Genomic DNA, 11,696 nt, shown 5'->3' with positions numbered 1-11,696 from the left:
TCTGGAAACCATGTGCTTTATTTCAAACCTCATTCCAAGGGAAACTCCCCCCCTGGGTCGTAGAAAAGCTGCAAACCATGCGGTTTGGTTCAAGGCAATGCTAAGGGAAATCCCTTACTGCTGGGGCCCTCGTCCGCTGGGCCTCAGACTTCCCTGGTCATCCTCACTCTTCAAGGAGCTGGGTGTGGGCAGCCGGGACTCTGGAGTGTCCAGCTCACCACCCTCCCCACCAGCCCCCAGCATCTTCCTTATTTGAGGAGTATGGGAGGGGGTTATGGGACAAGGGCCAGGGTCTGGTCCAAGGCCTGGGCCTCTGTCTGCACCCCGCCCCCCGAAGGGCCTGCGCCACCCTCAGAGCCTCCTCAGAGCCCTGTTGCTCTGGGTACATCTCAGCTCCCAGATGAGGACCCAAGGGGGAGTGGGATGCCCCTGCGGACCGGTGAGTGGTGGCGCCGGCCCCGGCCCTCAGTACAGGTCTGCAAAGGGCTTGGAGTAGTTGAACATCAGGTAGTCCATGTAGTAGAAGTCGTAGGTGCGCTGCCGCTGCAGGGTAGAGAGCTGGGCGAAGTACTGGTGGGTGATGCGGGCTGTCGTCCGTGCCTCCTCCGAGTGCCGGTCCTTGAACCGGGGGAAGGTTAGGTTCCGCGGCGCGTGGATGAGGCTCAGGAAGAAGTTGGCATCGTCCTCCATGCTCTCAAACTTGCCCACAAAGTCATAATCGACGAGGCAGGGGCTGCAGAGCCGGCTGACGTGGTCCCAGTGGATGTCCATGCCCACCGGCCGGTGCACGTCCAGCAGGTACTGCACGAACTCTGGGAACCGCACGCCCGAGCCCGTCCGCAGGGCCTCCCGAGAGGCGTTGGCCCGGTAGCGGGCCAGGATGGCCTTGCCGAAGACGGGGTGGTAGTAGCTATTGGGGTGCTCGAACTTGTCGCGGAAGGCGGAGACCAGCCTCTCGAAGGGCTCGCGCACGAAGAGCATCTTGGTGTAGGTGCTGAGGCGGTGGAGGATGCCCTGGCGGCCGAAGGCGTCCAGCCGCTTGAGGGCGCTGCCGTAGTGCACGGCGTCGTGCTGGATGTCGGCGGTGGACGAGGCCAGCCCGGCCAGCACCATGAGCACGCGCTTCCAGTTGGAGCAGCCTGCCTTGGGCACCTCGCAGTACAGCACGCGGTGGCGGTCCTCCACGAAGATGCGGGACACGTGGCGGGGCGTGACCGCCCTGCGGCTGCTGCTCGCGCGGTACTTGGCGCACGCCTCCCGCATCACCCGCTTGCGCTCCCGCTGGGTCTCGCGCAGGCTGGCCCAGCGGCCGTCCAGGGCCCCGGGGGCCGGCCGGACCAACGTGCGGGCCGAGCTGTTGGCTGGGAGGGCCGCCGCAGCCGGCATTTTCTTGATGAGCAGCCTTCGGCGGCGCTGCCGGGGTCGCAGACGGGCCCCCACGTTTAGCTGAGCTTGAGGGTCCTGGGACATCCGCAGGCTCAGGCCCCGCGGGGCGCGGCTGGACAAGTCTCGGGTGACCCTCTCCGTGGCTGCCTTAAAAGGACCATCCTGGGAACTGCCTGGTGGGAGGTCCTGGGGCAAGAAGAGAGGTGGTTAGCAGCGTGGACAGATTGGCTGGGCACTAAGGCGCCCAAGGGACCAGGCACTCGCCAAGGCCGGGGTCCCTGCCTCCTCTGTGGACTGAGGTTTTTCTCAAATGAGGGCGAAGGGGACAGCCTGGCCCTGCAGGATGCGACCCCTTTGGTCTGAGCTCGCATACAGTCCCCAGAGCCCCGTCTCCCCTCCAGGGCCGTGGTGTGTGTGTGTTGGGGTGGGGGGGGGGGGGGGAGTGTTATTTTGGCCACGAGATGGCGCAGGTCTCCCAGGAACATCCTCCTGGCGAGGAGGCGAAGGGGAAGCTGGTGGCCTGAAGGAACCAGGCTCAGATTTAACGCTTCTATTAGCACAGGCGGGAGCCGCCATCCACGGGAAAGGGAAATTCATGGGTCCAAGGTCCCCGGCTTTGTTCCCAAGGCTCCTGAGAAAGGCAGGACACATTTTTCTTTCCAAGAATAGATTTAATGTGAGCTCTGAATTTCTTCCCTGGCCTCCCCAACCTTCCCCAAGCCGCCCATGCTGAGATTTATCAAACTCTCAGAACTCACGTTGTGCGGCTGCTGTGGCCTGATGCTGAACTTTATTCCTAAAAAGCAAACAGAGAGGATAGTATTGGCAGTGGAAGTACCACGTGGTCTCCTGTGAGCAGTGGAACCTGCCTGTAGGTTCCTGACTGTGGGTGCCTGGGCTGGTGGGCACTTGGTGTGAGCTCGGTGAAAAAACAGTTCAGGGGGCCAGGAGGAGAGGCAAGGCATGGTGCAAGTGCCCCTCCACTTCCCTGACCCACGTGGAGAGCAGAGGGTGCAGCAAAGACTTGGTCCCACTGGCTCCCACCCGATGTTAACTTCTGAGCATCCTACATCCTAGTGTGACCTGGAGAGTCCAGAAGGTGCCTCGCCCACATACCTGCTCAATGGAGCAGCTGGGAACCTCACAGGCTGCCCCCACCTCACACTGTCATTGAGACACATGGAAGGGCGCTGCAGGAAGATCTGTCCATCTTCTCTCTAGGCCCTGGCTCCGTGAATATGGCACACTTGTGTCTGTACTTGGCACACAGGTCTGGGAGTGGACTCATTCCCCTTGGACTGGGGCCTCCCCACTGGCTCTGGAAAGTTCCTTCACCTCAGCATCTGCTTTGCAATTTGGGCCCCTAGCTGGTCCTGGAGCTCTAGGGTGAGCTGATCTCGTTCTGCCCACCCTGGTTTCCTCCAAAGGGCGGAGGAGAGCTCCAAATAGTGACTGATCGCCTGGCAAGCCCTTACTGGGGACTAGGAGGCGATGGAGAGAGATCAGGGCATCACTGGCCACACCTTGGATCATCCCCTCTGCCCCCACCAAGGAGGTGCTTTGTCTGCACTGGGGCTGGGGTCATTCAGGACGAGTAAGCTTTGGAGAGGCAAATCTTTGGCCAGGAAGAGAGGATTTGGCCTATTTGAAGGGAGGTCCTGCGAGGATGAGAGGATTTCCTTCAAGGAGGCGGTGCTATTTAGAAGTCTTGGCCTCCTTCCCCATCCCTACCGGGCCATGGAGGCATTGGGTTCTTCCCACCCCTGTGCCATGTGTGTGGACATGGCTTCTCTGAGGGTTTCCCACAAGCCACAGTCACAATCAGAACCAACGATCCTTAAAACAAGCAGAGAGCTCCAGCTCCCAGCTGGCACAATGGGGCACTGCATAAACCACACCTGGTTGAGTTCTGGCTGCTGCTTGGGGGTGGGGGTGGGGTTGTTCTGGAGACACTTCCCCTGCTGGGTCTGTGTACTCTGCAGAGGTCCAGTGTCTGGAGCCCAGCTGGCCAGGGGACACCCAGGCTCTCTGTCCCTGACCCAGGGACTCTGCCGATTCCTTGTGAGGTCCAGTTTTACAGGTGCAGCCCCTGCTATGGCCCTGGCCTTATACTGCTCAGTCTGAGCATGTGCCCACAATTCTTCATTCATCAGCAAACGAGAGTGGGAGGATGTGAGGACACCTCTGGGCTGGGAAACCTAACTTCCCTGAGCCTGCCAGGACCTTTCCCAAGACCCCAAAGAGGTGCAAGTGAAGGCACAGCTTGTCACAATGCATCTTTCTTCTGCTACAGTGTTCTTCTTTGACCTCTTTGTCCAGGGACTGGCCCTTCCCTGGGCAAAGGGCAGAGTGTCCACATCTATCTGGGCATCCCCCAGCTTATGAACATTATGTGTGCGTGTGTGCATGGGTCAGCTCTGGAACAGACCTTCCTGACTCTTCCATGGAGAGGGGCAAGCTCCATGTAGAACTGACTGCACCCCTCAGGAGGGTGGGGTGTGAGCAGTAGGTGCTTGACCTTGAGGCAGAAGCTTCTAGAATTAAGCCCCTCACTAGGATCCCCCAGTCAGCCCACAGCCTCCTTCCCTTGGCTAGCCACCTCCCACCCCCGCTGCACTCTCTCGTCTCTTCATGCGGCCTGTCCCCAGCATGAGCTTCCTAAGCTCATTTCCAGCTGATACCTGCGGGTTTCCTTCTGCAGCCAATGATCACAGATCCCTCCACCAGAAGGGCTCCTCTGCACACTCAGTTTTCCTCCACACTGCCGGGTTTCCTTAATTATTTTCTTCTGGTGACGGCAGCTGGCTCTGTTAAATCACCTCTCCTCCTCAGAGTCTCAGATACGGGAATTTACTCTCCTTGTCAATCCTGTCAGCTTGTCAAGGTGCAATGGTGCTTATTTATATTCCTTTTCTGGAGCAAATGAGTCATGCCAGATTTGGCTGAGAGTGGGGCTGAGGAGCCACTTACGAAAGGCATCTTGCCAGCAGGCAAAGTGAGACAAGGATGCGCTTACAGAGGTCACAGCTTCTACAGCCGTGACCTCCCACTGGCACCATCCCCTCAGCCTGGAGGGTGGTGGACTGTGAGGCCTGATCCATTTTTATCTGTGCAGACTTCACAAGAGGGCCCTGAGCCTAAGGGCTTTCCAAGGCTGGTCAGGCTAGAGCTCTGAGCGCGGACTGGCGATAAAGTCCTTCCTGACAGAGCCCAGGGCTGCATGAGTCTCCTGACCTCTTGGGGACTTTCCCCCAACAAAGCTAACCTGGCCGCAATTGCCGTCTTTGAAAAAAAGGATTACCTTGTGGAAAACCCAATAACAGATTTTATATGGAGCTTGAGTTTGCCACAAGCTGAATGGTCATGACCCTTAAACTTACGGCAGCTTGTTTGCAAAGACTGTGAGCCCATCCCATTTGGCCACTTTGGAGTAAAGAAACTTAACAATGGAGTGTAACAGAAATGGCCCCATTGGCCAGAGGCTAAGTGTCCCTACTTTTTCCATCAAGAAAGTGGCTCTATATCCACTGCTCAGATAAAGGTTGAAACAAAGACCACCTGCAGCTCTAAGATGTGACAGCTAGGAGATGTCTTGGGCATCTGAGACTTGGGTGCGTGGGGGGGGGGGGCGGGGCGGGGTGTCTGTGCATTCCCCAGAGGACTGAATTTCAGGACCCTGGACAGCTCTGGGGAGCCAGCCAGGGGAGTGCCTCTCCTGCACAACCAGGAAAGTACTGCCACCAGGGGCCCTGGAACCCATGCCATGGGGAACCTGGAGGGGGCTTGGCCTCACTATAAGACCACCTGCCAAGCCCCCCAAAAGGTGTACAACATAGATAAAAGCCACAGCCCCGCCCTCTCTCCCATCCAATGTCACCATGCTGCCTCTCATCTCCTGTCCCTGACCTTCACTCTGCAACAGGAACCCCCAGGGCCAGTCATGTATGCACTCTCCTTTCAGTGTCTGAGTCTCCTGTCCTCTCCCTTCAGCATAATATTAACAGCCTTTAAGGGAGCCCTCTCCCCCCATACAGTAAGAAATAAACCACCACTTTCTCTCTCTGGACAGAGGACATTCGCAGAGCGGTTGGAACACATGCAGTATGATAAGAGTGAGCATCAGTGAGAATAAACAAGGCGTGAGTTATTGAGGCTGCCAACTGTGCTCCACACTGAGCTCTTCATTGGCTGAAGGTTTTCTTCTGAGCGTCTGGCTGAAAAAGCTCTCTGGTTACCTGCCAAGGCAAGGCAGAGGCTGATGTGAGAGTGTGTGAGGCCAGTTTCCTATAATTAGGCCAGGCAGCCTGGACCTGAGGCAGAGCTGGGGAGGGGAGGTTTCAAGCATGTGGGCTACTGGGGGGAGGGTCCCTTGCCCACCACTCCTCTCTGAATCACAAGAGGGAGACCTGCTGGGTTGCATTCAGAAGCCTCAATCCTGGATGCCCAGGACCCGCTGGGGGTAGGGGTTGGAAACCAGTCTTTCAGTCAGGTTATGTAGACAGGCAACACGGATGTGGGTCCAAAAGGGACCCAAGTACTTAGAAAGGGCTGCCTCATGAGCCCCTGACCCCTTAGCCCCAAGTGGGTCATCTGAGGAGAGTGATTGCTATTTTGGCTGCTCAACTTCTAGCCCTGGGCTCTGATGCGCAGTGGGGAGAGGGTCCTGCCACTCCAAACACTGGAAGCTTGGGGAACACATGGCAATCCCAAAGCAGTCAGACCCACAAAGTGGGGCAGAGATGGGAGAGAACTGGAGAGGCCACAGGGTATGAGTGGAAGTTCAAAGACCCTGACCTGTCGGGAGCTTCAGACTCATGGTCCTTGGATTCCCCAGAGGTTTCTGCACTCAGCTGGGGCTCCTTGGCTCCTTTTCCACAGCCTGGCTCTTCTAGTGGCTGAGCCTGTGTGTTGGACATCCCCATGCCCACAGCCACTTATGCTGCCCATCTGGCAGGGAACTTTAGGGGTTTCAGGCTGGAGGGAGCCAGAAGGGACATTGAAGGCAAATCCCCCACTGCAGCCTGGTTCCCTCATGCGCTAGAGTCAGCCTCCAGGCATCGGTCCCACCCCAGGTTCCCTGTCAGTTGCCTCTGGGGCATGAGTGTTTCCACATCCCAGTTAGAAAGAACAAGACACCTACCACGTGTGCAGGAGAAAGGCCTCCCTGCTCTGGGGCAGCTGCACAGCTGGCCAGTGTGCAGGACCTCACACAAGCGGTGATGAGCTACAGGGTGTGAAACTGGGGTGCTGGCAGCCAGGGCACATGTACTGCCTTCCCACTGGGGTCAGAGAACAAACCCCAGGGGAGCTGCCAGGCTCTACTCCACAGGAAATCTGAAAGGTTTCTGAATCAGGGTCCTCCAGAGAAACAACCAATAGGAGATATACATATATATATATATATATATATATATATATATATTTGTATATCATATAGCAGGGGGATTATTTTAAGGAATTGGCTCTTGTAGTTGTGGGGGTTGGGTGAAATCTGCAGGGCAGGCTAGAGATCCAGGGAGGAGCTGATGGTGCAGCTCAGGTCTGAGGCCGTCTGGTGCCTTCTTTCCTCCTATGGCCTTCAACTGATTAGATGAGGCCCACCCACATATGGAGGGTAATCGGCTTTACTTGAAGTCTATTTTTTTTTTAATTAATGAGAAGGCTTGGGGGTGCTGCGCTAGGTCTCTATGGCTGCACTCAGGCTTCCTCTAGCTGTGGTGAGCCGGGGCTACTCTTTGTACGGGCTTCTCATTGCAGTGGCTTCTCTTGTTACAGCATGGGCTGTAGGTGCATGGGCTTCAGTACTTGCAGCAAGCAGGCTCAGCAGTCACTGCACGCAGGCCCCAGAGCACACGGACTTCAGTAATTGCAGGGTGTGGGCTCAGTAGTTACGGTGCAGGCACTTCGTCACTCCGTGGCACATGGGATCTTCCCAGACCAGGGATCAAATCTGTATCCCCTGAATTGGCAAGCAGACTGCTAACCACTGGACCACTAGGGAAGTCCACTCAAAGTCCACTGATCTAAAGGTAATAACGTCTAAAAAATTCCCTCCCTGTAACATCTAGACTGGTGCCTGACCAACTCTCTGGGCACCATACCCTAGTCAAGTTGACATATAAACTTGACCCTCACAGGAGGCATATTAATTTCCTGCTGCTGCTGCTGCTAAGTCACTTCAGTCGTGTCTGACTCTGTGCGACCCCACAGACGGAAGCCCACCAGGCTCCCCCGTCCCTGGGATTCTCCAGGCAGGGCTGCTCTAACAGAGTATCACAAGGCTAGCTGGTTTAAAAATAACGAAAAGTTATTCTCTCACAGTTCTGGGGGCCAGATGTCTGAAATGCCGGTGTCAGCAGGGCCCTGCTCCCTCTGAATGCCCAAGGGGGGCATCCTTCCTTGCCTTGTCTAGCTATCTGGCCGCCCCAGATGTTCCTTGGCTGTGGCAATTTACATCCAGTCTCTGCCTCCATCTTTTTAAGTCTTTATTGAATTTGTTACAATATTGCTTCTATGTTGTGGTCTTTTGGTCAGGAGGCATGTTGGACCTTATCTCCCCAGCCAGGGACTGAACTCACATCCTCTGCACTGGAAGGCAAAGTCTTGACCATGGTGCCACCAGGGAAGTCCCCCCATCTCCATCGTCACATGATTATTTTATGTACCTGTCTACTTGTCTCTTCTCCCTTGGCCATTCTGAATTTTTTGGTTGTTCAGTCATCGTGTCCGACTCTGCGAGCCCTCCCTGCCCCTCACCATCTCCCAGAGTTTGCCCAAGTTCATGTCCATTGAATCAGTGATGCCATCCAACCATCTCATCCTCCATCGTCCCCTTCTCCTCCTGCCTTCAATCTTTCCCAGCATCAGGGTCTTTTCCAACAAGTCAGCTGTTCACATCAGGTGGCCAAAGTACTGGACATTCTGAATTAGGGCCCACCCTAATGACTTCATCTTGATGACATCAGCAAAGATCCTATATATATTATGGTCACCTTCACAGGTACTAGAGGTTGAGACTTCAACCTATTTGGCGGGAAGTGGGGCACAATTCAAACTCATAATGGGGGAGGGGGGAGTGAGTTCAGGGGGCTTTAAGAGCACTGGCTGGAACTGCCTAGAGGAGGTGAGGAAACACTTTCGCTGCAGGACTGGGTGGCCCCATCAGTGACAAAGGATTGTGTTAGTTCTCTGTGTTCTTGGGACAAGGACTGTGTCAACGTCTGGCACCAGGCCTGGCACACAGCAGGAGCTCAATAAATGCCTGTGGAAAAGCTGATGTTGCCTGAACTGAGAGCAGGCCCTGGAGTGGGGGAAGGGTGTTGGGCTTCTCCAGGGTTCTGGCTGGAGTCCACCAACCCCCAGCTGGGCTTCTCCAGCTCAGCCTGGCAGCCTGGGGAGGGTCTGTGCATCTGGTGGCAGCTGCCAGCCAAGTGGCTGGCTGTAGACATGTGCTGCCCTGGCCGAGGGTCTGTCCACCCACCCAGGCTATGCGGGGTTTGGAGGTCTGGGTACACTCAGCTGGCTGCCTCCCATTGCCACTTGGGGGGCCCCTGGCTGGGCCTGCCTCTGGGCCCCCATGGTGGCCATTCCTCCTCCGACTCTTCCTACCAGCTCAGGCTCTGCCCTTTTGAGGGGCAAGCCCTCCCAAACCCCCTCTGGCCTCTGCCTGCCTACTTGTGAGCTGCTCTGTTCCTCTGGGCTGGTTGTTAATATATGCAGATTTGATGCAAAACGGAAGTTTAAACACTCTCAGCAATTAGAGGGCAGCTTGGACTCAGGGCACAGAATTCAAATGGAAGAAGCCTCACCAAAGGGCCTTAAATTCTCACTTGTGTTCACTGGGACATTCAACCCATTAGATTCTCTGCTAGGGCCTCAGAGCACGGCCCTGCCACCTCTGCTGCCCCCATGGCCCAGGGCACGAAAATGGGGCTCCAGGAGAGAGGGGGGCTCCAGACAAAGGTGCCGGCTGCTGCTGGACCCCAAAGATGGATGGCTCTGGGGTCAGAACCTGGACCTTGGGGAAAGGCAGGAGTCAGGCCAAACATGCTCCCAGGCAGGACGGTGGGTGGCCCTGCAGGGCCCTGTCCTCTGGCCTCAGCCTCTGGGTGAGGGAGCTTCTTCAAGTTGTTCTGAAACACCCAAACTCACAGTGGGATCCCACAGTGACCCCTGACCCTTGGCCCAGACTTGAGCAAGGGTTTCCTCTCCCTTAACTGAGAGACTGCACCCGAGTCACAGCTTTTAACAAGGGGTCAGTATATTGGGCTTCCCTTGTGGCTCATCTGGTAAAGAATCTGCCTGCAACGCGGGAGACCTGGGTTCGATCCCTGGGTTGAGAAGTTCCCCTGGAGAAGTTCAGGGGATGTTCTGGCCTGAAGAATTCCATGGACTACAGTCCATGGGGTTGCAAGAGTTGGACATGATTGAGTGACTTTCACTTTCAGTATATTTAAAGGGCTTCCCAGGTGGCTCAGTGGTAAAGAAACCTCCTGCCAATGCAGGAGACATCGATTTGATCCCTGGAGGAGGAAATGGCACCCCACTCCAGTATTCTTGCCTGGAAAATCCCATGGACAGAGGAGCCTGGCAGGCTGCATTCCATAGGGTCACAGAGTCAGACATGACTGTCCATGCACACAAGAGGCAGCATATGTAAAAAGAGGAAAAAAAATGAGAACACTGCTTTGCGACCTTAACCTCCCTGAGCTTTAGTGTCCTCATCTGGAAAAGGGGATGAAAATACTGATCTTGTGGGTCTGCAAATGTATAAATGAAGTGATGCACGGTGCTGGGCACAGAGAGAGCTCAGAGGATGGAGGCCCCCAGCTTGTGATGTCCCATCACCTGGGCACCTTTACAGCACGTGGGTTTCCCCGAGCCCAGCTCCTGCACCAGCACAGGGACTCTGGGACCTGTCTGCGGGGGAGGGAAGTGGAAATCTTCCCGTCGTGGGCAGATGGGCACCTGACGGCTCTGACTGCTCCTTGTTTTGTTTAGTGATTCCATCCCCTCGCCTCCGTGATTAGGATCCACGATTCAACTGAGTAGTTCCCTGTCAGCTCAGCCTTGGCTGTGAATTCCCTTGGAGCTGCCTGTCAGTCAACCAGCCAGGCAGTTAGCTCGTCTGCAAGGCCCCCCGCTGTGCTGCCGCCCACCACCCCTCTGGGGGAGGGGTGTCCCTGAGCATCCTCTGAGGGCCCGCCTGCTCTCGGGGGAAGGGTCCTCAGCTCCCACTTTGAGGCTCTCCTCTGTCCAAGCCTGGGGTGACTCCATCGTGTCTGGGGGTGTGTGGCCCCCGTGCACACGCCACGCACACACAGCTGCTCCGCTGTGTGTGCACATCGCATGGAGTGGGACTTGGTGGGTCTTGTGCTGTGTTTCACCACGAGGGCACCTGTGTGCTTCCTGCTGTGTGCTGCGGCCTGCGCTGGGCGGGGAGGGTGTGTTCACACCCAGGCAGTTTCTGAGAGCCTGTGGCACATGCTTTAGAGCAAGTCCTGCTTTTTTCTTCCTTTTACGTATTCAGCACTCATGGGCCTGGAAGGATAAGCAGGAGCGAGTGAATGCTGCTGCAGACGAGAAAGAGCCCAGTTCATGACGCTCGCCAGCACAGCCACAGCAGCCCCTGGCGGCCCCGTCCCTGCCTCCCCTGCAGTATGAGATCTGACAGAACAGTCACACAGGCGGCCGCCGTCCATCCATTCGCCCACACCGAGCACTGCGTGTGCCAGGCAGTGTCTTAGGCACCAGTGACAGCGTCCTGGCCGTGAACAAGACAGTCATGGCTCTGCCCCATGGAGTTTTCAGTCTAGTGAGGTGAGGCACTGAACAGCTGCCCTCCATGTATGATGGGGCAATTTAGGATGTGGTAGGCAGCATGTGGTGGGGGATGCCAGCAACCCCAGGGCATCAGGTGAGGTCTCCCTCAGGTAGTGACAATCAATTGGCACCTAGGCTTCCTCAATGGTCCCGTGGATAAAGAATCTGCCTGCAGTACAGGAGACACAGGGGATGCGGGTTCAATTCCTGGGTCGGGAAGATCCCCTGAAGTAGGAAATGGCAACCTACTCCAGTATTCTTTCCTGGAGAATTCCACAGACAGAGGAGCCTGGTGGGCTACAGTCCTCGGGGTCACGAGTCGGATGTGACTGAGCAACGAAGTCCAAACGTGGGTAACGAGGGCATCGCTGGCAGACTTTGGTGGCCTTGCACCGTGACATCAGGGTTCATGGAAGGGTGTCAAGAAATGGCAAGGCCAAGGCTGCAGAGGCCTTATGGTCCTGGCAAAGGCAGAAGGTCCTTCGCTT

At 56.3% G+C, this 11,696-nt stretch overlaps 1 protein-coding gene across 1 annotated transcript in view; it reads right to left on the bottom strand.

The window, feature by feature from the left end:
* Positions 1–11,696, bottom strand: part of CHST8 (carbohydrate sulfotransferase 8) — a 141,234-nt gene continuing 129,538 nt past the window's right edge. Inside the window, exons 3-4 of the mRNA XM_015100550.3 lie at positions 2,145–2,182; positions 1–1,572 (exon numbers count right to left, since the gene is read on the bottom strand). Of these exons, the coding sequence (XP_014956036.2) occupies positions 466–1,572; positions 2,145–2,182 (1,145 nt within the window). The 3' untranslated portion in view covers positions 1–465. The remainder of the gene's footprint in view (positions 1,573–2,144; positions 2,183–11,696) is intronic.

Source organism: Ovis aries, chromosome 14 (genome assembly GCF_016772045.2).
Source record: "Ovis aries strain OAR_USU_Benz2616 breed Rambouillet chromosome 14, ARS-UI_Ramb_v3.0, whole genome shotgun sequence".
NCBI classification, from domain to species: Eukaryota; Metazoa; Chordata; class Mammalia; order Artiodactyla; family Bovidae; genus Ovis; species Ovis aries.
Note: the sequence above shows the minus strand (reverse complement) of the source record. Positions and strands in the feature narration are given on the sequence as shown.